The sequence below is a fragment of the Rhinolophus sinicus genome, linkage group LG11 (assembly GCF_036562045.2).
Source record: "Rhinolophus sinicus isolate RSC01 linkage group LG11, ASM3656204v1, whole genome shotgun sequence".
Taxonomy (NCBI): domain Eukaryota; kingdom Metazoa; phylum Chordata; class Mammalia; order Chiroptera; family Rhinolophidae; genus Rhinolophus; species Rhinolophus sinicus.
In genome coordinates, this window is record NC_133760.1 from 366159 (window position 1) to 390481 (window position 24323).

A 24323-nucleotide genomic window follows, 5' to 3' on the forward strand; every position below is an offset into this window, starting at 1 on the left:
ACCTTTGTCACAGGGACGGATACACTGCCACAGAGGCTAGCTTTTCCATCTCGCCTGGGGAGCAGAGAATGCTGTCTTCCCCTCATCCCATAAACGTAGCAGCGAAGCTGAGATCGGCTTTCCAGGGCCGATCTGTTGGCACTGGCTCCCCAGCTCTTGCAAGTCAGTGGGAGTGTAAGGGGTGTAGGCTATGAACTCGGTTACTGCCGGTAGCAATGCCCCTGGGGGCCCAAAGGTTGCTCATGCTTTACCTTTTGCATCACGATAGGCCGGGTGTGGGGGTTGGGAGCTACATTGTCTGCCTCAGAGTCTCCACTGTGGGGCTCCTCCTCTAACAGGCGGACCTGAGCTTCTAGCACCTCCCACTGTGACTGCTGGTCCCACACCTGGGCTATTTCAGCAAGCGCTTCCTCCGAGTTATGACGCAATACGGTGAGGACCTCCTCTGACTGGCGGTCCCGAGCTTCCAGCACCTCCCCCTGGGTCTGGTGATCCCGCACCTGGGCCATTTCATTAAGCGCGTCCTCCATGTTACGACGCAACACAGTGAGGAACATCCTGCCCACACGGCCGGCTGTACCTTTCACCTCCTTTGGCAACCACTCAGCTAGAACCTGCAGGGCCCTCCACGCTGGCCAGAGAGGCCTTCCATGTCTTCCCACCCCTCCTCGGGGGTCCAACTCCTGAGAACAGTGGCCACTGGGTACCACACACTGTGTGGGGGCCACATGTCGTCCTGCCCAGAGTCAGACACCATTCCTACCTGGCCGGAATCCTGCTCGCCGTGCCAGGCTTCTGAGTGGGTGGAGGCCTCAGTGTAAGATGTCTGCAACCCTCGGAGCCTACGGCAGCAGCAGACTACCAAAAGGAAGGCGACACCTTCTATGGCCAAGAGGGTGGTATGCCATCTGGAGGATCGAATCTCCCAGGCCAACCACGCCTCCCGTTCCCGGTGCTGCTCCTCACAGGCCTCCCAAAGCTGAAATTTCACACATATAAACTGCTCCATTACCCCTTTGGGGATTCTGGCTGGTGCTGTACCCTGCTCACTGTGCCACGTGTAATGCAGGGTCTCTGGTCCCACTCCCCACATAAGAATGCAGGATATGGCGAGGCCAAAAAGGAACACCCACGGAGCCATGGATGGGGGGTTCATACCACTATAGTCTCACTAGTGGCTGGGTGTGGCTCTGCCCCAGAAAGTAGTTTACAGGCTCTCGGCCTCACGTGGAGGAGTGCTGGCTCGGGTAGTAGATGGCCGTCAGCTGTGGCTGATTGGCCGTCAGCTGTAGCCAGTTAGCCAATTAGCCGCCAATATAACTGCTGCGGCTACGGAGGAGCCGAGGAGAGTGGAGGAGAGTGAAAGAGAGTCGTCGGTGGGTTGCAGACAAAACGGACAGCAGGTCGCACGTCCAGTGAACCCAGCCTCCAGTGAGACCGTAGTGGTATGACTCCCCTACCTATGGCTCCGTGGGTGTTCCTTTTTGGCCTCACCATATCCTGCATTATGTGGGGAGCGGGACCAGAGACCCTGCAGGCCTCCCCGCACGACACTGGGTTGGAGATACAGGAAGCAGGCTCCACACGATGTGCAATCCGCCATCCACTTCTCTGCCAACCAACCAACCCCCCAACATAGCCATGGCAGTTATATCAGTGGCTAATGGCTAACCGGTAACAGCTGATGGCCAACTAGTCACAGCTGATGGCCATCTACTACCCGAGCCAGCACCTTTCCACGTGAGGCCGAGAGCCTGGAAACTGCACTCCTGGCTCTGTCCCCACAAATATATGGACTAAATTGCAAAACAACCGGAGCATTTTATCAATCTGTTGAGACTCTTTCCCAGCAATTGTCGTCAGTTTGGCTCAAATAAACTCATAACCTTTTTCTTAGGCTGGATGTTTTTCTCGTGGACACTTGGATTCTGTTAAAAGTGAACTGGCATCTTAAGATGCTTTTTTTTTTTTTTTAAGAAGAAATGTTGTATTGCATTGGTTTTATTTATTTTGGGGGGGAGAAGGGTAACAGAACTTTTATTGGGGAACAGTATTGTCCTGCAGGGTCTCAGCTCCCGCTCCCTGCACAAGAATGCAGGATATGGTGAGGCCAAAAAGGAACACCCATAGAGCCACAGATAGGGGAGTCATACCACTATAGTCTCACTGGCGTCTGGGTTGGAGACACAGGAGATAGGAGCCACACAATCCACAACCGGAGACGGCCAAGCAAACATCAACCCCGTAGCAGTGTCCACTGCTGTGAATGCATATATCGCATTGCGGGCCTTAGGCAGGGGTCCAATGTAATCCACTTGCCAGCAAGTGAGGGGCACCCTCCTTGCATAATCTGCTGTGTCTACCAGGGAAGCCTCCGCCTTTGGGGCTGTCCTGGGCACAGATGGCACAATCATAGCAGACATCTGCTATCTCTTGCCATTTCAAAGGCAGACCCCAGCGTCTGCTCACCACCCCATGGTTCGGCTTCCAGCGTGCCGCAATTTCCTATGCAGCCAATGGGCCACATCAGTGGCAAGGGCCCATTCTAACGACCGGACATGTACTAGGGCATCTGCTTCATCATTACCTGGTGACACTAAGGTGGAGAGACTTGTGAAATGCATTAGGGTCACCTCCTTTCTGTGCCCTAGGTCCCAGAGGTCCTGCCACATGGCTTGAACCCACAATGGACAGTGTCCTACCAACCAGTTTTGGTGTTTCCACATAGGGAGCCACAATATTAGGCCCCAGAACACCGCCCAGCTGTCAGTACAAATAACTAGGGGCCCAGGCTCATGGCTGATTATCATCCACACAGCTCATAGCTCAGCCCACTGGCTGCTCTGGCCCATCCCAGTATCAAACCAAATGGTGTCTGTTTTGGGCTGCACACCAATAGCCGTCCAAACAGCTGCAGTTCTGTGGCTAGAACCATCAGTAAACCAGGCATCCTCAGGTACTGGGGGCTGTCCTTTGTAGGGCAAGGGCTCCAAGTCCTGCCCCCTAGGCAGAGTGCTTGGCTCAGCCTGGGCTACAAGCTCCACAGGCCACAGGATCTGTTGTAGCTCTGTGCTCAAAGGGCTTGAACTAAGGGTGCTACATTGCTCCAAGTAGGCACCCCAATTAGCAAGGGTGGTAGTCTGTGCCACCCCCGTTTTGGGTCCCTGGGTCCATGTACGGACCCACCCCTGGATGGGCTAGGTTGTTCGAACCAACACCTATGCCGTTCCTGTAATGGCTTTTGTGGCCACTAGGGCTGCGTACACAGCAGCCAGCTGTTTCTCTATTGGAGAGATTTCCACTCCTTTCCACAATTGGGACCAAAATCCCACTGGCAGCCGGAGACGCTCCTGCCGTTGCCAGAGACCCCAACCATACCCCTCTTGGGTTACGTGAACATCAAGTTCAAATGGGCGGCTAGGGTTTACTACTTGCAGAGCCCGTGCCTGCTGCACTGCCCATTTTGTGGCAACAAAGTCTTGCTCTATAGCCTCTGTCCAATCCCATGAGGCCCCTTTTTTTTATCATGTTATACAAGGGCCTTGCCATTTGTGCAAAATGGGGTACAAATGCCCGCCAATATCCTAGCAGACCCAAATATGTCTGCAGGTGGAAGACCCTGGTCGGCTGGGGAAAGGCTTGTATTTTGTCAGTAATTGCCTCAGGTATGACCTTTGTCTTACCTGATCACACAACACCCAAAAACTTGATGGATGGGCCAGGGCCTTGGACCTTTTCCTCATTCACCACTCAGCCACGTGACTTCAGGTGGCAGAGAAGAGGCAGCTGCTTGCTCTAAATCTGAAAGAGAATCAGTTGTTAATAAAATATCATCGACATAATGAAACAAGGCCACAGAGGATGGGTGATCCCACTGTGCCAAATCCTGGGCTATGAGCCCGTGGCAGATAGTGGGGCTGTGCAAGTATCCTTGCAGAAGGACTTGAAAAGTCTGCTGCCACCCGTCCCAAGTAAAAGCAAACTGCTCTTGACAATCGGGTGCACTGTCAATGGAGAAAAAAGCATTGGCCAAGTCCACTACATAGTGACATGTTCCCAGGCGGACAGTCAGACGATCCATCAAATCGTGTATTGAAGGCACTGATGCGTGCAAAGGTGGCGTCACATTGTTTAACTCCCTATAGTCCACAGTCATTCGCCAGGTCCCCCTCTGGCTTCTTGACAGGCCATACTGGGGAGTTAAAGGGACTGTGTGTTTGGCCTCACAATATGTGCCTTCTCCAATTCCAATATTGTATGACCAATCTCCTCCTGCCCTCCTGGCAGGCGGTACTGTCGCACTGTAACCACGCGCCAGGGCTGTGGCAACACTTGAGGAGGGTGGTGAGCATGCCCGCGTGTCACCGCTTTCACCACCCAGATCCGGAGACGGAACTTTCAAACCGACGTCTGTAAACTGAGGCCATGTAGCACATCCACTCCTAGAATATACTCCGGAACGGGGGGGACATAAACCTTGTAGGTACGAGGAGGAAGCCTTCCTATACTCAGTGTTAGGGAAATGGCTTTTACAGTCAGTCTTTCCCCCGTAGCCATCAATGCAGATTGCTGGTCCAGGGAACAGTTCTGGGTTCCCATAAACAAGACTGCAGTCTGTGCCAGTGTCCACTAGGGCTAAAACCCTCTGCACATTAGAAGGGGACCAATGTATGGACAGTTCCACGTGGGGCCTCCGGTCCCCGCTTGTCTCCTTTGACGTGGTACCTTGGCCCCACTCTTAATCAAGCTAAAAGGAGTTGGCCTCAAGTGGCCGCATGAAGTCCTGGAGGGACACGGGTCGTGCTTTGCCAGACTCCTCCTTTAGGCTTCTCCTGAATTGCTGTTCCGGATGCAACTGCTCCCAAAGTTCCAACAAGAGTGCATTGGGTTGTCAGTCTATTTTTTCCCAATTGACCCCTGCTGCCACGAGATCACGCCACATCTGCATGCGTATTACTCTCTGAGGCCCATGACCTCGCCCCCTTGCTTTTGATTTGGGCTTCCAGGTCTCAACTTCCCAGACCTCCTGTCTTAACTTCCTTTGCCTCCAGCTTTCAACATCCCCTAGGGTGGCCATGGAATGGTAACTTCATGGATCCGCCGCCCCACATAGGGCGTAAGAATGGCAACCAAGGATCCAAAAGCACTCGCAGGTGCAGTATCCAAAACCAGATCTCTCATGCTGGCTGTAAAAAGCTCGTCATCCGGCCCTCGCATATTAGGGTTAAAAATAGCATGTCTCATACCCATTTCATGGATGATTTGAATAAGTTCCGTATATGACTGCCATTTACCCACAGTATCTGGCAGTTCGCCAGCCTCTCCCCATATTGTGCGTACCACAGCAGTGAGCCACACTCCATTAGGGTGTGGTTGCCCTGGTCTTGGGACAACCTATGGCAATTCTGTAACCTTGTCACGAAGGCTAGCTTTTCCATTTTGCCTGGGGAGCAGAGAACGCTGTCTGCTCCCTGATCCCATAAACGTAGTAGCCAAGCCGAGACTCCAGGGCGCTGTCTGTACTGCCTCCCCAGCTCCTGCAAGTCAGTGGGAGTGTAAGGGGTGTAGGTCGTGAACTCAGTCATAGCTGGGTTGCCGGCAGCAACACCCCTGGGGCCCAAAGGTTGCTCACGTTTTACCCTTTGCTTCAAGATTGGCCAGGCTTGGGGGTTGGGAGCTACATTGTCTCACTACATTGTCTCCACTTCCTCCGCCTCTTCCTCAGAGTCTTCACTGTGGGGCCCCTCTTCTAACAGGTGAACCCGGGCTTCCAGCGCCTCCAACCAGGACACCTGGTCTGGCACCTGGGCCATTTTATTAAGCATACTTTCCGTGTTGAGACTCAAGGCCATGAGGAACATCCAGCCCACGTGGCCGGCTGTAGCCTTCTCCTCCTCCGGCAACCGCTCAGCCAGAGCCTGCAGGGCCCTCTCCACACTGGCCTGAGAGCCGTCCATGTCCTCCCACCCTTCCTGGGGGGTCCAACTCCTGAGAACAGTGGCCACCGGGTGCCACACACTTTGTGGAGGCCATCTGTTCTCCTACCTGGAGTCAGACACCATTTCTACCTGGCCGGGATCCTGCTCGCCGTGCCAGGCATCCAAGTGGGTGGTAGCCCTTGCACAAGACTTCCACAACTCTCGGAGCCTATGGCAGCAGCAGCCTACCAAAAAGCCAGTGATGCCTGCTATGGCCAACAGGGAGCCATGCCATCCGGAGGCTTAAGAGGACCACCAATTCACCGAGGGGGTCACATTTCTCCCAGGCAGATTGCGTTTCCTGTTTCCAGCGCCGCTCCTCATGGGCTTCCCAAGGCTGAGTTTTCACACGCACAATCTGCTCTACCATCCCTCGGAGAGCTTTTCCTGGCGCCATACCCTGCTCGCTGCGCCATGTGTCATGCAGGGTCTCAGCTCCCGCTCCCCGCACAAGAACGCAGGATATGGTGAGGACAAAAAGGAACATCCACGGAGCCATAGATAGGGGAGTCATACCACTATATTCTTGCTGGCATCTGGGTTGGAGACACAGGAGACAGGAGCCACACGATCCGCAACCTGCCGTCCACTTGTCTCTGCCAACCAACCTCACTTGCTAGCTGCAATCCACAATCCGTGCTTGCTAGCTCAGCCACCATCTCCTGACCAGCCCCCATTTTCTGCTAGCGTAACCACAGCAGTTATATTAGTGGCCAATGGCTCACTGGTTGCAGCTGATGGCCAACTAGCCACAGCTGATGGCCATCCAATCACAGTTGATGGCTATTTACTACCTGAGCCAGCACATTTCCACGTGAGGTCTAGAGCCTGGAAACTGCACTCCTGGCTCTGTCCCCACAAGTGTGTACTTCCAGGACTTTTCCAAGTCAAGTTGTTGTCCTTTCAATCTTAGTTGTGGAGGGCCCAGCTCAGCTCCAGGTCCAGTTGCCGCTGTTAGTTGCAGGGGGCGCAGTTGAGGAGTCGAACCAGTAATCTTGTAGTTGAGAGTCCACACTCTAACCAACTGAGCCATCTGGCCACCCGGAAGCTGAGCTGCAGCTCATTGACTTCATTCTAGTTTCGGAGGGCACAGCTGGCTGGCCCATGTGGGAATTGAACCCAGGTCCCGGTTGCCCAGAGCTCCGGCTCTAACCAACTGAGTCACTCGAAGGCCCCTTAAGATGTTTAACCATAGAGCTGGGAGGACTATGGGTGGAGCTGGGCCCCCTTGTTAACTCTCTAGTCTTGACTTCCTCTTGAACTCTATGATAACTTCGGGTGTGGGGGGGATGAGGGGATGCAAATAAAGGGGAAAGCCAGGTTGGGCTGTACCCTTTTTTTTTCCCACATGGGTGATAATAAGCAGGTAGGTCAGTGTGCACGCACTCCTTGGTGATTCTGTTTCAATAAACCATTTTCTTTTGGTGGATTACCTGGAGAATTATTTGGCCAGTCGACAATTCCAACTGCAGATTGAAAATAGTTTTCCATTGGTTGATGGAATACAGCTGATGAGCTGACTGTTTATTGAAAAATATTCCCACATAAGTGGACCGGCATAGTTCAGCCCCCTAGTGTTCAAGAATCACTAATACTTACAAGGTAACCACACAGGTTACAATCTAAACACCCTTAGGCTAGGTCCCAGGAGCAGTCTGCTCTATTGGACTCCCATCTCTTGGGGATTCCTTCCTTGACGCTGAACATTTTTCAGGGGCCTGCCGGTCCATTGTCCTTAGCAGCAGGCTGAATTTCAAGCTGGGAGAGATAATGAAGTGCTGGCAGGGCTCCCAGCATTTGCAAATTCCCCCCTAACAATCGCGCTATCAGGCACAGCTCCTTTAAAGGGCAGAACGCCTGAAGGCCGTGCTTCCAGACCGGAGGATTCCCACGAGAACTACATTTCCCAGAAGTCTCTGGGGGCACAGCCCACTCATTAGGGCCATGTAGAGTTGCCAGCTGAGGAAGTGAGAGAAACCGCTTCCAGCTCCGCGGATTCCCAGATTCTGGACTACATTTCCCAGAGGTCTCTAAGGAACAGCCCCATTAGGAGCGCTCCAGTTGTATGCTGGGAGACGCGCTTCCTGCGCGAAGGGGTTTTTAGGCTCTGGCCCCTGCAGGTCGCCGTCCCGAGTTAAGCTCAACCGTTGCGCCCCCTCCCGACTTCGTGTTGGTCGCTGTGCCCTACGCGGTAAGTTGTTAGCAGTTGTTAGCATCCCAAGAGGAAAGCAGCGCGGAATGCCACGGGGGATGGCGGGGAGGGAAGCGCCCCGGGCAAGGAGGCCGAAGCAGAGCCTGGGCCTATGGCTACGAGAGCAGCTGCGGAGAGAAGCGCGCTCACGAGAGAGAGTGTGTATGTGTGTGCGCGTGCGCGTGCGCGCCAAGGACCAGGCCACGTCCCCGCAAGTGAGGTGCGTGGGAGCGTCGGTGAGGGTGACAAGGACAGGCCCTGTCCCCGTGGCTGTGACGCACTTGGAAGTGAGAGAGGGGGTACGCCGCCCTCCCGGTCCCGGTGGCTGTGACGCGTGCGTGGGAGCGTCTGTAGGGGCGACGCGGCCAGGCTGTAAGTCGGCGACTCTGCTCTGTGTGAGTTACCTGCGTGTGGGCTTTGAGGGGATGGCAGGGCCCAGATATGTCTCCGTGGCTGTGAACCGTGTGCCTTTGCTCATCTGTGGGTTTGTCAGGGCCGGGCACCGTGTCTCTGACGTGGGCGTCAGTAACGATGACAGGACTAAGGTGTATCACCTAACGGTGCGATTGTTAGGCTGTGACTACAGGTGCAGTATTGTGCTCGCGTGATTCGGTGTGTGGCCACGGATTGAGTGAACACGGGTGTGTTGTGACAGTGTAACCTGTAGCTCGGATGTCTGCAACTCCCTCTGCCTTCACCTAACCATGTGATACCTGCCTAGACGCAGGGACACTAAAGGTAAGTCAGAGCCTGAACCCTATAGTGAAAATGACTAACAAGAAGGGCGCAGACATAGTTATGAGATGGCAGTTATAGATCTAGCACTGCTCTCGATACAGGCTCCCTGAATGGCAGAATGGAAAGGCCTCAGGAATAAGGTTCCTTTTTTTAGAGGGTAGAGGTCCCAGACTTGGCAGGTGGGAGTATGGGACAGCTACATATTTCAGAACCCCAGTTACTAGAGCCTGGTCCCCAAGAATCTCTGAAATACTCAGATCCCAGTTCCCCCTTATTTGTGATTGTTTTTAGATATGACATGGGGATAGGTGTGGCCTTGGACGGTATGTTCTGATGTAGTCTGTGCTCCAGAAAGAACCTGGTGTCTCATTCTATCCTTCTCTTTCCCCCAGGCCAGCCATCCTCTAGATAAAGCATCCTCAGGAGGGAGAAGAATTGTTACACATCTTAAAATCAAGGTTCAGATGAGTTGTTTTTTTGTTGTTCAGTAAGTGATTTGTGTTTATAGGACTTAAGAATATTTGCTTTCCTTGAAATATCCTCCCTAACAGTGACCTATCCCAGTAATTCCTTCCCAAGAGGTGTGACAGGGGCTGTGCAGGTGTACCCACCCTCCCCAGTGTACCCACCTTCTCCAGTGAGTATTCACCTACTCATTTGGCAGATTACTCATATCCTTCTGTGTGCTCTTTTCTAAGAATTTGATGGCGTAAAAAATATTACTGGGAGGTTATTGTTTGCACTTTATTTTAGTGTGATTTGGTAAGTAGTACATTGATTTTTAGGTGGAATCAAACACTAGATATCTTTGGTCTTTCCCACACACCTGACTTTTCAAAGCACAGGAAGAAAGGAGAAGTTTGATTGTTTTAGTCCGTACATGACAAAGTTATCAGCTTCGTGAGGCTTTGGGGAGTGGGGTTTGGGCAAAGATCTTTGTCATGAGGCAGGAAATTTTTTTCAGTAATCTATAACTAGAAGTGTGTTGTATGAGCCGAGTCTTGTTTGAAGTCGGTCAGTTTCAGTTTGTTTAGATACATCTTGTATTAACTGAGAAGCAATACGGTTTGATACTGAGTATAAATTCTGAACCTGGAGGAGAGGTTGCTCAACTCTTTCTATAGAGGGTCATGTATTAAACATTTTATGCATCGTGAGCTATATATGGTTGCATATGTTCTTTTTCAGCAGATTTTATTTTTTAGAATGGTTTTAGATTTACAGATAAATTCCAATGATGGTACAGAGAATTCCAGGTACCCTGCACTCAGTTTCCCCTGTTATTACCAACTTACGTTAGTAAGGGACATTAGTTGCAATAAATAAGCCGATTTTGATACATTATCATTAACTGAAGTCCATGCTTTACTCATTTTCCTTAGTTTTTGCATAATGTTCTTCATCTGTTCCAGGACCACCCCACCCCCCCCCCCACCCCCGCCCCAGGACTCCACGACAGTTCATTGTCATGTCTCCTTACGCTCTTCTTGGCTGGCTGTGACGGTTTCTCAGACTTCCCTTGTTTCTGATGACCTTGACATTTTTAAGAGGTACTGGTCAGGTGTTTTGCAGGATGTCCCTCCATTGGGACCTAATGTTTTTCTCATGGTTAGACAGGGTTTATGCATTTGAGGGTAGAAGATCACAGAGGCAAATTACCACTTTCCTCACGACATGGCAAAGGTACGTAGTCAACACGATTTGTGATTGTTGAGGTGGCACTTGATCACTTGGCTGAGGTAGTGTTTATCAATTTCCTCCAGTGTAAAGTCACTCCTTTTTCCCCCTTTCCATACTGTCCTCTTTGGAAAGAAGTCACACTGTGCAGCTCACACTTAAGGAATGGGGAATGACGCCCTCTCCTCCTCCTTTGCTTTTTGTTTGTTTTTACAACCCTTTAAAAACATAAAACCCCTTGTTGGCTCTCTGGCCCCGCAAAATCAGGCTGTGGGCTGGATTTGGCCAGCAGGCTGTAGTTTGCCAAGCCTGACCTACAGCCTAGAGTATTGGGGTTCCGATCCGGCCTCTTCCTGGCATTTTGAGCTTTATGAAAATAGGGTTGAGATAATACAGGTAAAATCTCTTAGAACAGCCCCCCCCAGAGCATAAGTGTTCAGCAAATACTGTTTTTGCTATATGGTAAGTCTAGACTTTCTATAGATCAGGAGCAACATATGTTCACTGTGATTGGTACTTGCAAGTTGACAAAATGAACTAGATCCTCAAAGGGTCTAGGACTGGAATCCTTAAACTGGGGTCCTTCTTTTAATTCCATTTACAATTTCCCAAAGGAAATTATATGCAGTCAGTGCGTATGTTTGTAAATGTGGTGTTTTCCTGGGAGAAAGTCTATAGCTTCATGGCGTTCACAAAGGTGGACACGCCCCAAACAATTAGATTCTTGGTCTGGAATCAAAGACTGTGTTAGCCTGACTACGGTCAGTATTTAGGATGGTGGGAAACCACACCAAATTCACATTATAGAATATTACGCAGCTATGAAAAATTATGTTTAGAAATAGTCATAAGAAGGAAAAACACATGTGATACACTATTAAGCAGTATTCATAATATGGGTGAAATTTTTCAATTAGCTTGAAATTCATTTAATAAAACACTTTTTAAGTATCCTATCCAAAATGACGTTTTAATTGATTATTCAGCAAAGGTGGGGGGGAGCGTGGCCACATTTATTGAGCACCTTCTCTGTACCAAACAGCCTCCTGTCTGCCTTGCACACTTTTCCTTATCAGTCTGCAGAGCAGCTTAGCTGCATTACTGTGCTCAGGGTCTGATGGCACTGCTGAGACGCAGTGGAAGGACATCCAGGATCAGCGAGGTGACGTTTGTTTTGGTCACCTTGCTTTTTCAATTCTAGGCTTTGTAGCAGTTTCCTTTTGCTGCTGTAACATATTGCCACAGATGTAGTGGCTTAAAACAACACAAATTTATTATCTTACAGTCCTAGTAGAGGTGCAAAGTCAAGGTGTTGGCAAGGCTGTGTTCCTTTTGAAGCTCTAGGAGGCATTCTCTCTCTCTGCCTTTCCCAGCTTCCAGAGCTGCCTGCTTTATTTGGTTTGTGGCCTCTTCCTCCCTCTTCAGAGCTAGCAAAGACAAGTCAAGTCCTCTCCTATCACATCACTCTGACCCTGCTTCTGTCATCACATCTTTCTCTCCTTCTGACCCCTTCCTCGTCTCCTTTTAAGGACTCTTGCAAATACATTGGGCCCACATGGATAATTCTGGATAATCTCCCTACCTAAGGTCAGCTTATTAGTGACTTTAAGTCCATCTGCAACCTACATCCCCTTTGCTAGGTAGTGTAACATATTCACAGTTTCCAGAATTAGGGCATGGGCATCTTTGAGAGACAGTTACTCTGTCTACCACAAGCCTGTTCCCTTAATGACTGCAAGATACTGCTCCCCCATAACCAGGGTCCTTTTCTTTGTTAATTATTTTTTAAAATTTGGGACTGTCTTAAGTTACATTTCTTATGATGGGATTAATGCAGGCTTGCTGCAAAAAACATTCAGTTTCCTAGGGAGATCGTACAAAAGAAACTTGAAATTACCCGTAACTGTACCATCCAAAGATAATGACTGTTGATAGTTTGGTGTGTCTGTTTCCAATCCTCCCCTCCCCCTCTAAGCATGTGTGTGGTTTTGTTTCTAGAGCATTGAATCCTGCTAACTGCTCGTGCAAATGAGCCAAAGACTCGCCAAATCTTAGTTTGTAAAAGGAACCCACTTCGGCCATGGATCAGGTGATGCCTGTGTACCTGTGGGGAGGGGAGAGGCGTGCCAGTGAGCCCCTCTTGCTTTGAAAAAAATCTCTCACATCTTTACCCCTTATAGGATTAGAGATACATGATTTGAAACTAATTCCATTTCAATAAATTAGCAAGAAAGACTTTCAAAATTAGACTTTCTAGGATTTTGGTATATCTTTCACAGACCATGGCAGTGGTCACTGACACATTACAAATATGGACTGTACAAGTGACATTTCCAAGGGCTGATATATGAGAAAAGTATAAGATGACAGCAGTTTAAAATGTTCACATAAAAAAAAAAAAGAAGTAAAATGTTCACATAAATCTCTCATATCCCATAGAAGAAAAGACTGAGCCGCTTGATAATGTTCTTAATTTGGCATCTCCTCACTTTCAGTCCTTCTAGCTAGATTTTTAACGCAGAATCCTGGCTGTCCCTCTCTTTGTTGGTGGAGATAAAACATTTCCTCCTTATCTGTCTCAGAATCTTTTTTTTTTTTTTTTTTTTTTTTGCTACTATTGTTAATTAAAAATAATTTCATTCTTAAGAGGCTCTGAAAGTTTTTTGTTAGTATTGATTATATAGACAGCAGGTTTGAAAACATTTTTATATCAGAAAATGACACAGCAGTCTTGGATTTCTTTTTAAAAAACCGGATTGAGGGGTGTCTAATGTTAGTGACCTTCAATAATAACAGCTAACTTGCGTTAAATAATTGTTACATATTGTGCTTTATGTAGATGATTTTAGTAGTTGAGACAGTCATACCTGGTAGGTACTATTTTTACCCCTGTCTCACAAATACTGTGAGGGTAGGAACCATCAGCGCTAAGATTCGCATCCTGAAAGTCAGACTGCAGAGCCAGTATTCTTAAATTCACCCAGACCCCTCCTCCCAAATTATACGTACTTTTTTAAACCTACCTTCTTTGCTTGGTTATTCATCTTAAATTTCTTTCTCAATTCATATAAATCAATATCATTACTAGTAAACATATGCCATTATAGCAGACTGTAATTTATTTAATCTATACCCTACTATGAATTATTTATATTTCTACTTTTTTTCATTTTTTAAAATAATTCCCTGGAAAATCTGAATAAAATAAATGGATTGTGTGAATGCTAACATCCCAGTCGTGATTTTGTACCATATGGTTTCGTGGTGTAGTACTCTTGGGGTAAAGGTTACACAGGCTCCCTCTGAATGATTTCTTACAACTGCACATGAACCTGCAATTACCTCAACTTAAAAGAACAACTGTCTCATAAAAATATTTGTGTGTGTGTGTGTGTGTGTTTGTATACACACACTATTATAGCTTTCTCCTTGGGATACATTCCAAAAAGTGGACTTTTGAGTCAAAATCCTACTTTCGTTAAGTGTCTGCAATAGGCCTGACTCTGTGGTACTGGTACTTGGAATGACAGAGTGACTGAAGACACACGGTTACCTGTGCACTGCTTATAATCCAGCAAGGAAGGGAAGGTCTGAATGGCAGAAGCACAAGGCAGGCCGTGGCGAATTCCAAGTGATGTGCCCTGAGAGGTGCTAAGGACAGGGTGTCATTCTCACTAGAGCCACTGACATCAGGTCATGACCAAATACTTCTGAATTCACAGGCTCTATGTGAAGGTAAAGGGAATTTATTTTCTAAGTTTTATGCCTTACATATTTTTTGTAACGTTTGATGCAAAGTGAAGACTAATAGGCTCAAGTGATTTAGCAGTCACCTGCAGGACACCGCAGCTGAAAGGACAGATTGAAAAGTAAAATTCACCCCCCCACCAAGACATAAACTAAGCAGCATTGAGACAGCCGTCAGTATCTAAGGCATCACTTGGAATTTTAGTCATTTTTCCAGTCAGTACTCCAACATTTGTAGGCATATATGGACATCAAAGAGTTGGTTTAGGTATTAGGAAGTGAAAGGAAACAAAAGTTATTCATTAAGATAATCCAAAGATAATATAGTGTCAGCTTTTTCTGCAATTCAAGAGGAAACTGTTTAAAAAAAGACAGGTTTCTCCGGTTTTTAAGAGTCTAACTGCGTCTTAATAAATTTAAAAGAAAGAAATGCACACACATTTATATTTATCAAGCCAATGCATGGCTATGGTTGTAATACCCAGTTAGGTATACTTATACAAAAAGAAGAAACTCAAGGTCAAAGTCTGCGTCAGAGTCACCAAGGCCACTACCAGGTTCAGTGGTTCTCTGGCTGGACTCACAGGATTCAACCTATAGCTCTGCTCATGGCTAAGATTTATTACAGTGAAAGGATACACAAAGTCAGCAGAAGGAAAGGCGCACAGGACGACATCTGGAGGAAAACAGGCACACGCTTTCGAGGGTCCTTTCCCAGGGCAGTCACACACGACATGCTTCATTCCTCCGGCAACAAGTGTACAGTATGGTCTACCAGGGACACTCGCCTGCCTAGAAGGCCAGGGTTTTTATTGGGGGGTCAGTCACATAGGCATCCCTGCCTTAACACATACCCAAAATTCTAGCACAGTGAACCACTCTTAGCCATTAGGGAATGGTGGGAACATTCTGGAAGACCAGCCAAGGGCCAGTCTTACAAGAAGGCCTAAGGATAGCAGCTTCAGACCTGCCATGTTAACGCTTCTCTGTAAGGAATATGTAACTTTCCAGGATATTTTCCTTCTATTGATCTGTTTCTTTTTTTTTTTTTTTTAAAGGTCTGGAACGGATTGATCCCTTTTTTGTTTTGTTTTGTTTTTAGATTTTTTTTATTGGCGAAGGGGAACAGGACTTTATTGGGGGAACAGTGTGTACTTCCAGGACTTTTTTCCAAGTCAAGTTGTTGTCCTTTCAGTCTTAGTTGTGGAGGGTGCTGTTCAGCTCCAGGTCCAGTTGCTGTTGCTAGTTGCAGGAGGCACAGCCCACCATCCCTTGTGGGAGTTGAACCGGCAACCTTGTGGTTGAGAGCCCATGCTCCAACCAACTGAGCCATCCGGGAGGCAGCTCAGCTCAAGGTGCCATGTTCAATCTTAGTTGCAGGGGGCGGAATCCACCATCCTTTGTGGGACTCGAGGGATTGAACCGGCAACCTTGTGGTTGAGAGCCCACTGGCCTATGTGGGAATCAAACCAGCAGCCTTCGGAGTTAGGAGCGTGGAGCTCTAACTGCCTGAGCCACTGGGCCGGCCCCTCTGTTTCTATTTTTATATCCCTTTCTTTCTGTGATGTCTTATGGTTTGTCAGTGTCTGTGTGTTTGTCACTCTCTCTCCCCTCTGTGTGTGTGTGTGTGTGTGTGTGTGTGTGTGTGTGTGTTATATATACATATATATAACACACATCATATTACACATGTGCGTATATAGTCATATGTAGAATGTTACAAATGTGTTACTGTATCCTGTTTTGGTACTGATTTTCCAACTGGCAGTATATCTGAAATACCATTCATGTCTAAGTATTTCTCCCGTCGTAGCGCTGAATAAGCACTAATGTCATTGTCTGCACTGATCGTCTGCATGTGTTCATGCAGCCAGCTTTTCTGGACTCAGTGCTGACTGCTGCCTGGGCAGTCCGTCCGTCACCCCATGCACTTGCCATGTCTTGCCCCACACCACCCTCTCTGGAGGCCAGAAGAGACTCAGGTTTGGCTGATGCAGAGCCTCTTCACCCTGGACAGTGTGACTGGGGGGAGCAGGATGTGCTCAGAGTGAGACAGCGTCCTAGACACACCCGGTCTCAGGTCCAGATCACAGTCCCCCTGCCCGGAGTGAGCCACACTAAGGTCTGAAGGCACAGTCTCCACCCAAGACCACCCCCAGTTCTCACACAAACTACAGGATCAGGAGTTTCCTGAAACCAGCCTCAGGATCAATAATTCAGGACTAGAAGGATATCCAGAACTCTGAGAGCTGTTTTACTCCAGTACGGTTTATTCCAGGGAAAGTGTACAAACTAACGTCGGCCAAGGAAACAGGTGCATAAGGTGAGGAGGTCCAGGGCTGTTCCCAACCCGAGCTTCCGGCGTCCTCTCCCCAGAGTCAGGACTCCTTACTCTGCTGGCGTCAATGTCTGACAACACGCACAGAGCACTGCCAACCAGGGAAGCTCAGCTGAGCTCCGATATTTAGAGTTTTCATCAGGACTTCATCGCATAGACACAGTGGGTTGATTGATTCTATAGACATGATTGATTCATTCGTTGCTTGGATGTTAACCTCAGTCTTCAGGTCAACTGATACCCATGACCCAAAGCCCTCCACCCAGAATCACCTGGTTGGTCCTTCTAGCAGGGCCAGCTCCCACCATAAGACTTGGGTATAGCCAGCCAGCACCCAAAACAGAGCCCTTCCTATCAGGTATGATGTAGATTCCTCTCAGAAGCTGAGGACAAAGACCAGACCTCTCTTTGGTCGAGACCAGTTTCTTAATACCTACCCACCAACAGGGAGCTGGCCACGAATCCTGCTAAAATGCCTGGGTCTTGAAGTCAAGGTGAGAAATAAATACATAAAAGCTCCTCTGCTCGGTTCTATGCCCCTGGGTTTCCTGGTGTTTCAGGGAGAGCTTGTTGTTTTCTAGAATCCTCTTCATCTTCTCCAGATGTGTGTGTGTGGGTGTGGGGGAAGGAGCCACGGGTTCTTTAGAAGCAAAGACAGAGGAGCAAAAAGGTTGTAAGTCATTTTGTGGAACCAAGGTGCACTTACTGCGATGCTTCTTTCTCCTCGTCCAGCTCTAGTTTCTCTGGATTTTGTGTCTTCGGTAAAGAAAATCCTAAGACAACTGGTCAGTTCTGGATTCTAAAACTATGGCCCATGTAAGTATTTCTCTTTCCTTCTTGAAATATGCGATTTGGGTCCTGTGGCTTCTTTATGAATTATCCTGAAGCCCCCTGCCCAGGAATTTCATTCAATAACCTACCTCCCAGTTCTTCCTGTTCTGGTGAATGGTGATGCCATGTAGCCCTGTGCCCACCCTTTGTGGCTAATGTTCATGTAACCATGGAGCTGATTGTTCCGTATCTCCTTTGTGCTCAGTTTTTTGTCTTTGTCTAGAGGAATGTTGTGGGGAGGGCCAAGATGGCAGAATAGATAAATGCTGTGTCTGCCGCCTCCCATGATCACATTAAAATTACAACTAAATTACAGAACAATCAATTTCGAGAATCATCTGAAGACTGCCTGAACAGAACCCCTATAGCTAAGCATATAGAGAGGAGGCCACACCAAAACTGTTGTAACAGTAATGTTGTAACAATGTTGTCACAATGGAGGAAGACAGTCCCTTGAGAGAAATATTTAAGTTGAGTCTGTGGTTTGGGGACTTAGAGATGTTGGTCCCATTTGACCACAGGAGAAAATGAGGGTTGTCAACTGATCCCCGCTGATCATTTTTCCTGGACGATAACAGGGAGTGTTAATGTTCATTGGTCTCAGGCTTAGTGTGCGGTGAGAGCTCAAGCTTTATGAGGCGTTGGGATTGCAGAGGGCTGTGTCTGAAGCCTACAGATTTAGAGGTCATGTTTTTGTCAGGGAACCCAAGAGGTCAATTTTGTTGTCGAACAGACCTGCCAGACCTCTATATGCTTCTGCATCATTCGGTACCGTTATCCTCTAAATCAGGAACAAAGGCAGGCAGGGCGGCAGGTGGTAACAGGCAGGGTTATCCAGGACGGAAACAGTAGATGATCATATGCTCCCAGAAGTGGGGGGAATCTTACACATTTTGTTCAACCCAAGTGTATAAGTGTAATAATTAAGTCTAATCCATCATACATGATGGAATAAGAAATGCTTTTGTCATTACAAAGGAAAAATGCTTAAAAGATAACCTGGCAAAATGATGAACTTGAGGCTTGAAAACATCCAAACATGCAAACCTTATTTTTGAAGTTAAAAGATCTTATATTACGTTACATGGAAACAAAAGTGTAGGCATTTTTTTCTTTCCCCTCAAAAGGCAAAGGATACCATGGAACCCACACCAGCTGAGAAGTTGTGAGGCAGGCCCGTGGCAGGCTCTGTGCTTATCAATTACCCATGTCCTGACAGGTCAGGATGAGTAAGAATTCCACAGGGTGTAGGTGGCTTTCTGTGCAGCCGTGGGGCTCTTCAGTAACCTGTAGCGATTCTGTCTCAATCCCTGACATGTCCTTACTGCCCCCTTCCCATATCACAGGCTTTCAGTCTATGCACCGTATCCGCCCCCACCCAAAGCGTAGCCCTTCCTCTCCTTTCCTTCATCTTGAAACTATCTTCTCATTTCATCAGGGACATGTGGGCTTGTGTTTTCAGAGTCTGGTGACATTCTCAGATGTGGCCATCAACTTCTCTCAGGAGGAGTGGGCGTGCCTGGACTCCACGCAGAGGGACCTGTACTGGGATGTGATGTTGGAGAACTACAGCAACCTGGTCTCACTGAGTAAGTTGCCTGCGTCGTAAACTTAGACTCTGCTCCCTGGAATGTCAGCCCCCTGCGTTGTGAATTTCAGGACTGTCATTCAAGAAACTAGTTGAGGTTCTTCTTCTCGTCCCCAGGGAGTGCTCTGAGTTGTCGATTTGGGAATAGGCATTACGTACCTTCATCGTCTCATCCATCAATGGTCTTCCCACCTTTGTCTGGCCCTTGCTGTAATTACCGCTCTATCTTAATGACCAAAGAATGAATTAGAATTCTGCAACATATATTTCATGACCATCTTCAAAGAAACCGAGCTTCACACTGTGATATGTTTATACCCAAATTGCTGTTGATAGCCTGTGGTACTTTGGGTCCACCTTTAAGGAAAATGGCTTGACACAGTGGCTGGATTTTTCTCTAGTTAACCAGCCTCGGTCTGATGTAGAGCTGGATTGAATGAACAGAATTCATATAAAACCAAAGTGAGCATATTTCATTTCCTATGCATTGCATCTGAAGTGAGGTTGAAAGTTATAATCCATGAACTTTGACTTAAAATATTGGATGATAATATCTTGTAAATGTCCCAGGAAATTTCTTAACTTACTGTTAGTAAAATAACAACCATAATAATGGCCAATATTGTGCTTACTCTATACCAGGTATTGTTGTAAGCACTGTGTATATATAAATACATTTCATTTCATTCTCACAAGTTTATGAGAAAGACATGATAGTATGTCTGATTTGTAGGTGAGTATTCTGGGGCACAAAGTGACTGGTCAGACAGAGAAGGCAGAAGCAAGAATTGAGCCTAAGAATTCTGGCCCAGAATCCATACTGTCAGCTGCCACGTTGTACTCACCTCCAGGGATAAGGCCCTCGGAAGTTTAAAATAAGAGCTTTTCCTTACCTGCCTGGTCCACCTGTTTTTTCTTTAATCCATTCTCTTTTCTGAAGTCTCTTAAGATTTTTACTTTCATGCTGTTATAAATTTGACTAAGGCTCAATCAAAAAATTTGTGAGCAAGTTCTACATCATGTGGCATTTCAATTTTTGAAAGCAGGACAGTTCCTTTTGGATGTGATTGTCTGTTATGGAAGGAAGGGAAAGAGCTTTGATGGCTGTGAGGAAAAAGACAAGAAGACACTACAAAGAAAGAGCCAGTCTGGCTGGGACAAAGCATCCTTATGGCAGCAGCCCAGCTGGGCAGGGAGCAGGTGCACCCCTGAGGCGTTTGGACCTACTAGCAAGGTCCAAGGCCCACAGCTTCTGGGGAGGAAACCACCACCATGAACTTCATCTGCACCCCATCCATTCTCACCTTGTTGTTTTCTCATATTTCACCCGATTTCATGTGTTGCTGATGATAATCTCTACCACAATCTATGACATTCCTGGTATGTGGGCCACGCCTTGAGTAGCCAAGGTGAGGTGACATGATCCTAGGCCCGCACCTGTTCCTGAAGGCTGTTATCCTAGCTTCGAGTGCTTTTTTTCTTTTCCTTTTATCTAATTTTGACAGTGCTGCATCCTAGGTGCTGTTACATTCTTCCATCATGACACGCTATCTGGTTATGGTGCTATTTGAGTGCCTAGATTCACTCTTCCACTGGGGGTTCAAAATGGTGGTATTCTACCATTGCTTCTTCATTTATTCACTGTAATAATTCTTTAAAAAGAAACTGTGCTCCATCTGCTGGTTGGTTATGTATATAGTGGCACTGTTCATATTGGATAAGAAGGTTGTTCATTAAAGAAAAAATAACTAGGGGTGGCCGGATGGTTCAGTTGGTTAGAGCGCGAGCTCTCAACAACAAGGTTGCCTGTTCAACTCCCGCATGGGATGGTGGGCTGTGCCCCCTGCAACTAAAGATTGAAAACGGTGACTGGATTTGGAGCTGAGCTGCACCTTCCACAACTAGATTGAAGGACAATGACTTGGAGCTGATGGGCCTTGGAGAAACACTGTTCCCCAATATTTCCCAATAAAATTTTAAAAAAATTAAAAAGAAAAACTAACTAGTTTTTAATAATGAAGGGCTGTTTTCCTAGAATACTCCAAGATTGGTCATTTAACTTTTTTTAGTATCATTATGAACTCATGGATTTACACACTGTTTTTAATTGGGGAATATTGGGGAACAGTGTGCTTCTCCAGGGCCCATCAGCTCCAGGTAGTTGTCCTTCAATCTAGTTGTGGAGGGTGCAGCTCAGCTCCAAGTCCAGTCACCGTTTTTCAGTCTTTAGTTGCAGGGGGCACAGCCCACCATCCCATGTGGGAATTGAACTGGCAACCTTGTTGTTGAGAGCTCGCACGCTAACCAAGTGAGCCATCCAGCCGCCCCTCTGGCAGCTCAGCGGCAGCTCATTGTCTTCAATCTAGTTATGGAAGGCGCAGCTCACTGGCTCATGTGGGCATCAAACCAGCAACCCTGTTCAGAGCTCACGGTCAAACCAACTGAGCCATTGGCCGCCCCTGGATTTAAACATGTTTGATGTTTTGCTGTTCACATCCTTTTTGATGCTCAAATTTTTCTAAACATTTCCTCATAAGTATTTCACATTTTTAATTAAATTTAATCCTACTTGTTACCTTTCTTACTGCTTTTGAGTGTTGGTGGGTCTTTCTATCCAGAATTACTTTATTGTATTACTTGCGTAAACATATATCAATTTCAGAATATTAATTTTACACACAGTCATCCAACTGTATGTTTTTATTTTTTACAGTAGTTCTGAATTTAATTTTCCTGGGTTTCCCAGGTATGTCATCACATCATCTACAAATTGTGCTCTTTTTCATCTCCTTTTTTGAGACTTACACTGCTAATTTCTTTTGCTTAATTGTGTCAGCTGATAGGAAAGAATAGGACTAATAGTCAGTACCTTTTTCCTGTTTGACTTTAGCAGGAAACTCTCCAGTGTTTCTCATTAAGTATTGTGGTGTCAGATGTGGACTTTACGTTTTAATGTAGGTCTAGTTGACTTATATTTATTCTACTAGCGAAGTTTTTGATTTGTAGTTAGGCTTGTTTTTTTTATTTTGTTTTCTGTAAAAGGAAACAAAAATTTTTTTTTCCAGATTTGGAGTCACCATTTGAGACCAAGAATTTAACTACACAAAAGGGCATTCATGAAATAAATGTTTCCAAATGGAACTCAGATGGAAAAAATAAATCCCTCGGCCTTAACTGGATGTGTGAAGGTGAGTTGGAAGGAGCACAGGGCCCTCAAGAGGGATATTTCAATCAGATGATAATCAGCTGTAGGAAAACGCCCACTGATGGACAAAATACCTCTGTTAGACCACATCAGAGACTTCATAATAGGGAGAATTCCTATGAATGTAAGGAATGTGGGAAGGCCTTTAGTCGTGGCTACCAACTTACTCAGCATCAGAAAATTCACACTGGTGAGAAACCCTATGAGTGTAAAGAATGTAAAAAGGCCTTTCGTTGGGGTAACCAACTTACACAACATCAGAAAATTCACACTGGTGAGAAACCTTACGAATGTAAGGACTGTGGGAAAGCCTTTCGATGGGGTTCGAGCCTCGTTATTCATAGGAGAATTCATACGGGTGAGAAACCCTACGAGTGTAAAGACTGTGGGAAGGCCTTTAGACGTGGTGATGAGCTCACTCAGCATCAGAGGTTTCACACTGGTGAGAAAGACTATGAATGCAAAGACTGTGGGAAGACCTTTAGCCGTGTGTATAAACTAATTCAACACAAGAGAATTCATAGTGGTGATAAGCCCTATGAATGTAAAGACTGTGGGAAGGCCTTTATCTGTGGTTCGAGCCTCGTTCAACATAAAAGAATTCATACCGGTGAGAAGCCCTATGAATGTCAAGAATGTGGGAAGGCTTTTACTCGTGTCAATTACCTCACTCAACATCAGAAAATTCATACTGGTGAGAAACCTCATGAATGCAAGGAGTGTGGGAAGGCCTTTCGTTGGGGTTCAAGCCTTGTTAAACACGAGAGAATTCATACAGGTGAGAAGCCATATAAATGCACAGAATGTGGGAAAGCCTTTAATTGTGGCTATCACCTTACTCAACATGAGAGAATTCACACTGGTGAAACACCTTATAAATGTAAGGAATGTGGAAAGGCCTTTATTTATGGGTCAAGCCTTGTTAAACATGAGAGAATTCATACAGGGGAGAAACCCTATGGGTGTAAGGAATGTGGGAAAGCCTTTAGTCATGGCCATCAACTTACACAGCATCAGAAAATTCATACCAGTGAGAAACCCCATGAGTGTAAGGAATGTGGAAAGGCATGTAACCATGCAAACCGTCTTAGAGAACATCAGAGAATTCACACTGTTGAAAAACCTTTTGAATACAAAGACTGTTTGGAGGCACCTATACAGCATTCATTTCTTCCATGACAGGAGAAAAATTCGTGATACAATTTAACATAACAAAGCCTTCACTGGTCACTCTTCTTATAGAATATCAGAATAGTCATGCTAGAGGCAAATTTGGAGACTGGAGAAATTACTTTTTTAAAAATGATTACAAGATAGTGTAGACATTTTTTACTGGATGGGTTAATTTAATGGATGCACAGAAGCTTTCTTATACCTTTCGTATCTATCACATTTCAGATTCATTCTAGGGAATAACTCTGCTAATGTAACATGTGCAAAAGCCTTTCATGATGGTATACACCCTACCAGTTATCTCACCATCCCACCTCTACTCCCTGTGAGACACTGGGCAAATTAGCTCTTACTCCTGTGTAGTATTTGTGAAACGGAGATGGATAAGCACACCTACCTAATACATCTATTGTGGAGATTAAATCAGTTTGGTACATGTAAATTCCTTGAAAGTATATCTGGAATATTGTGTAAGCTCAATAAATACTAGCTGTTGTTGTTCTTATCATTGCCATTAGTATTGCTATTAGTGAATTATTACAAGAAGACCCCCTGTGAGTGCAGTGAGTTTAGAAAAGGCTATGAAACTTCTGAGAAAAAATATAGGCACAACTTTGGGGCTGATAGTGTTTCTTGGTACACGAAAGAGACTAACATAAAATAAGGTTAATAAGTTGAACTTCATCAAAAGTACAAAATTCTGTTCATCAGTGATATAATGAAGGTAGTGAAAAGGCAAGAAGCAGGCTGGGGGGCCTGCCCAGTGGCTCAGGTGGTTGGAGCGCCGTGCTCCTAACACCTGGGTCAAAGGTTTGATTCCCACATGGGCCAGTGAGCTGTGCCCTCTACGGCTAAGA

General features: G+C 46.6%; 1 protein-coding gene across 22 annotated transcripts; it reads left to right on the forward strand.

The window, feature by feature from the left end:
• Positions 1–7943: 7943 nt before the first annotated feature.
• On the forward strand, positions 7944–23971 carry ZNF331 (zinc finger protein 331). Of its 22 annotated transcripts, none has more exons than XM_074315937.1 (7): positions 7944–8169; positions 8743–8907; positions 9300–9394; positions 12583–12673; positions 17402–17485; positions 18939–19089; positions 22154–23971. In XM_074315937.1, the coding sequence occupies exons 5-7, from the start codon at positions 17477–17479 to the stop codon at positions 23470–23472; spliced, it is 1479 nt and encodes a 492-aa protein (XP_074172038.1). In that variant the 5' UTR covers positions 7944–8169; positions 8743–8907; positions 9300–9394; positions 12583–12673; positions 17402–17476; the 3' UTR covers positions 23473–23971. The 22 variants fall into 22 exon arrangements, with proteins under 22 accessions (XP_074172038.1, XP_074172037.1, XP_019571455.1 ...); XM_074315936.1 differs by having other exon boundaries at positions 9300–9365; XM_074315944.1 differs by having other exon boundaries at positions 7946–8169; positions 9300–9365; positions 18963–19089.
• Positions 23972–24323: the final 352 nt, after the last annotated feature.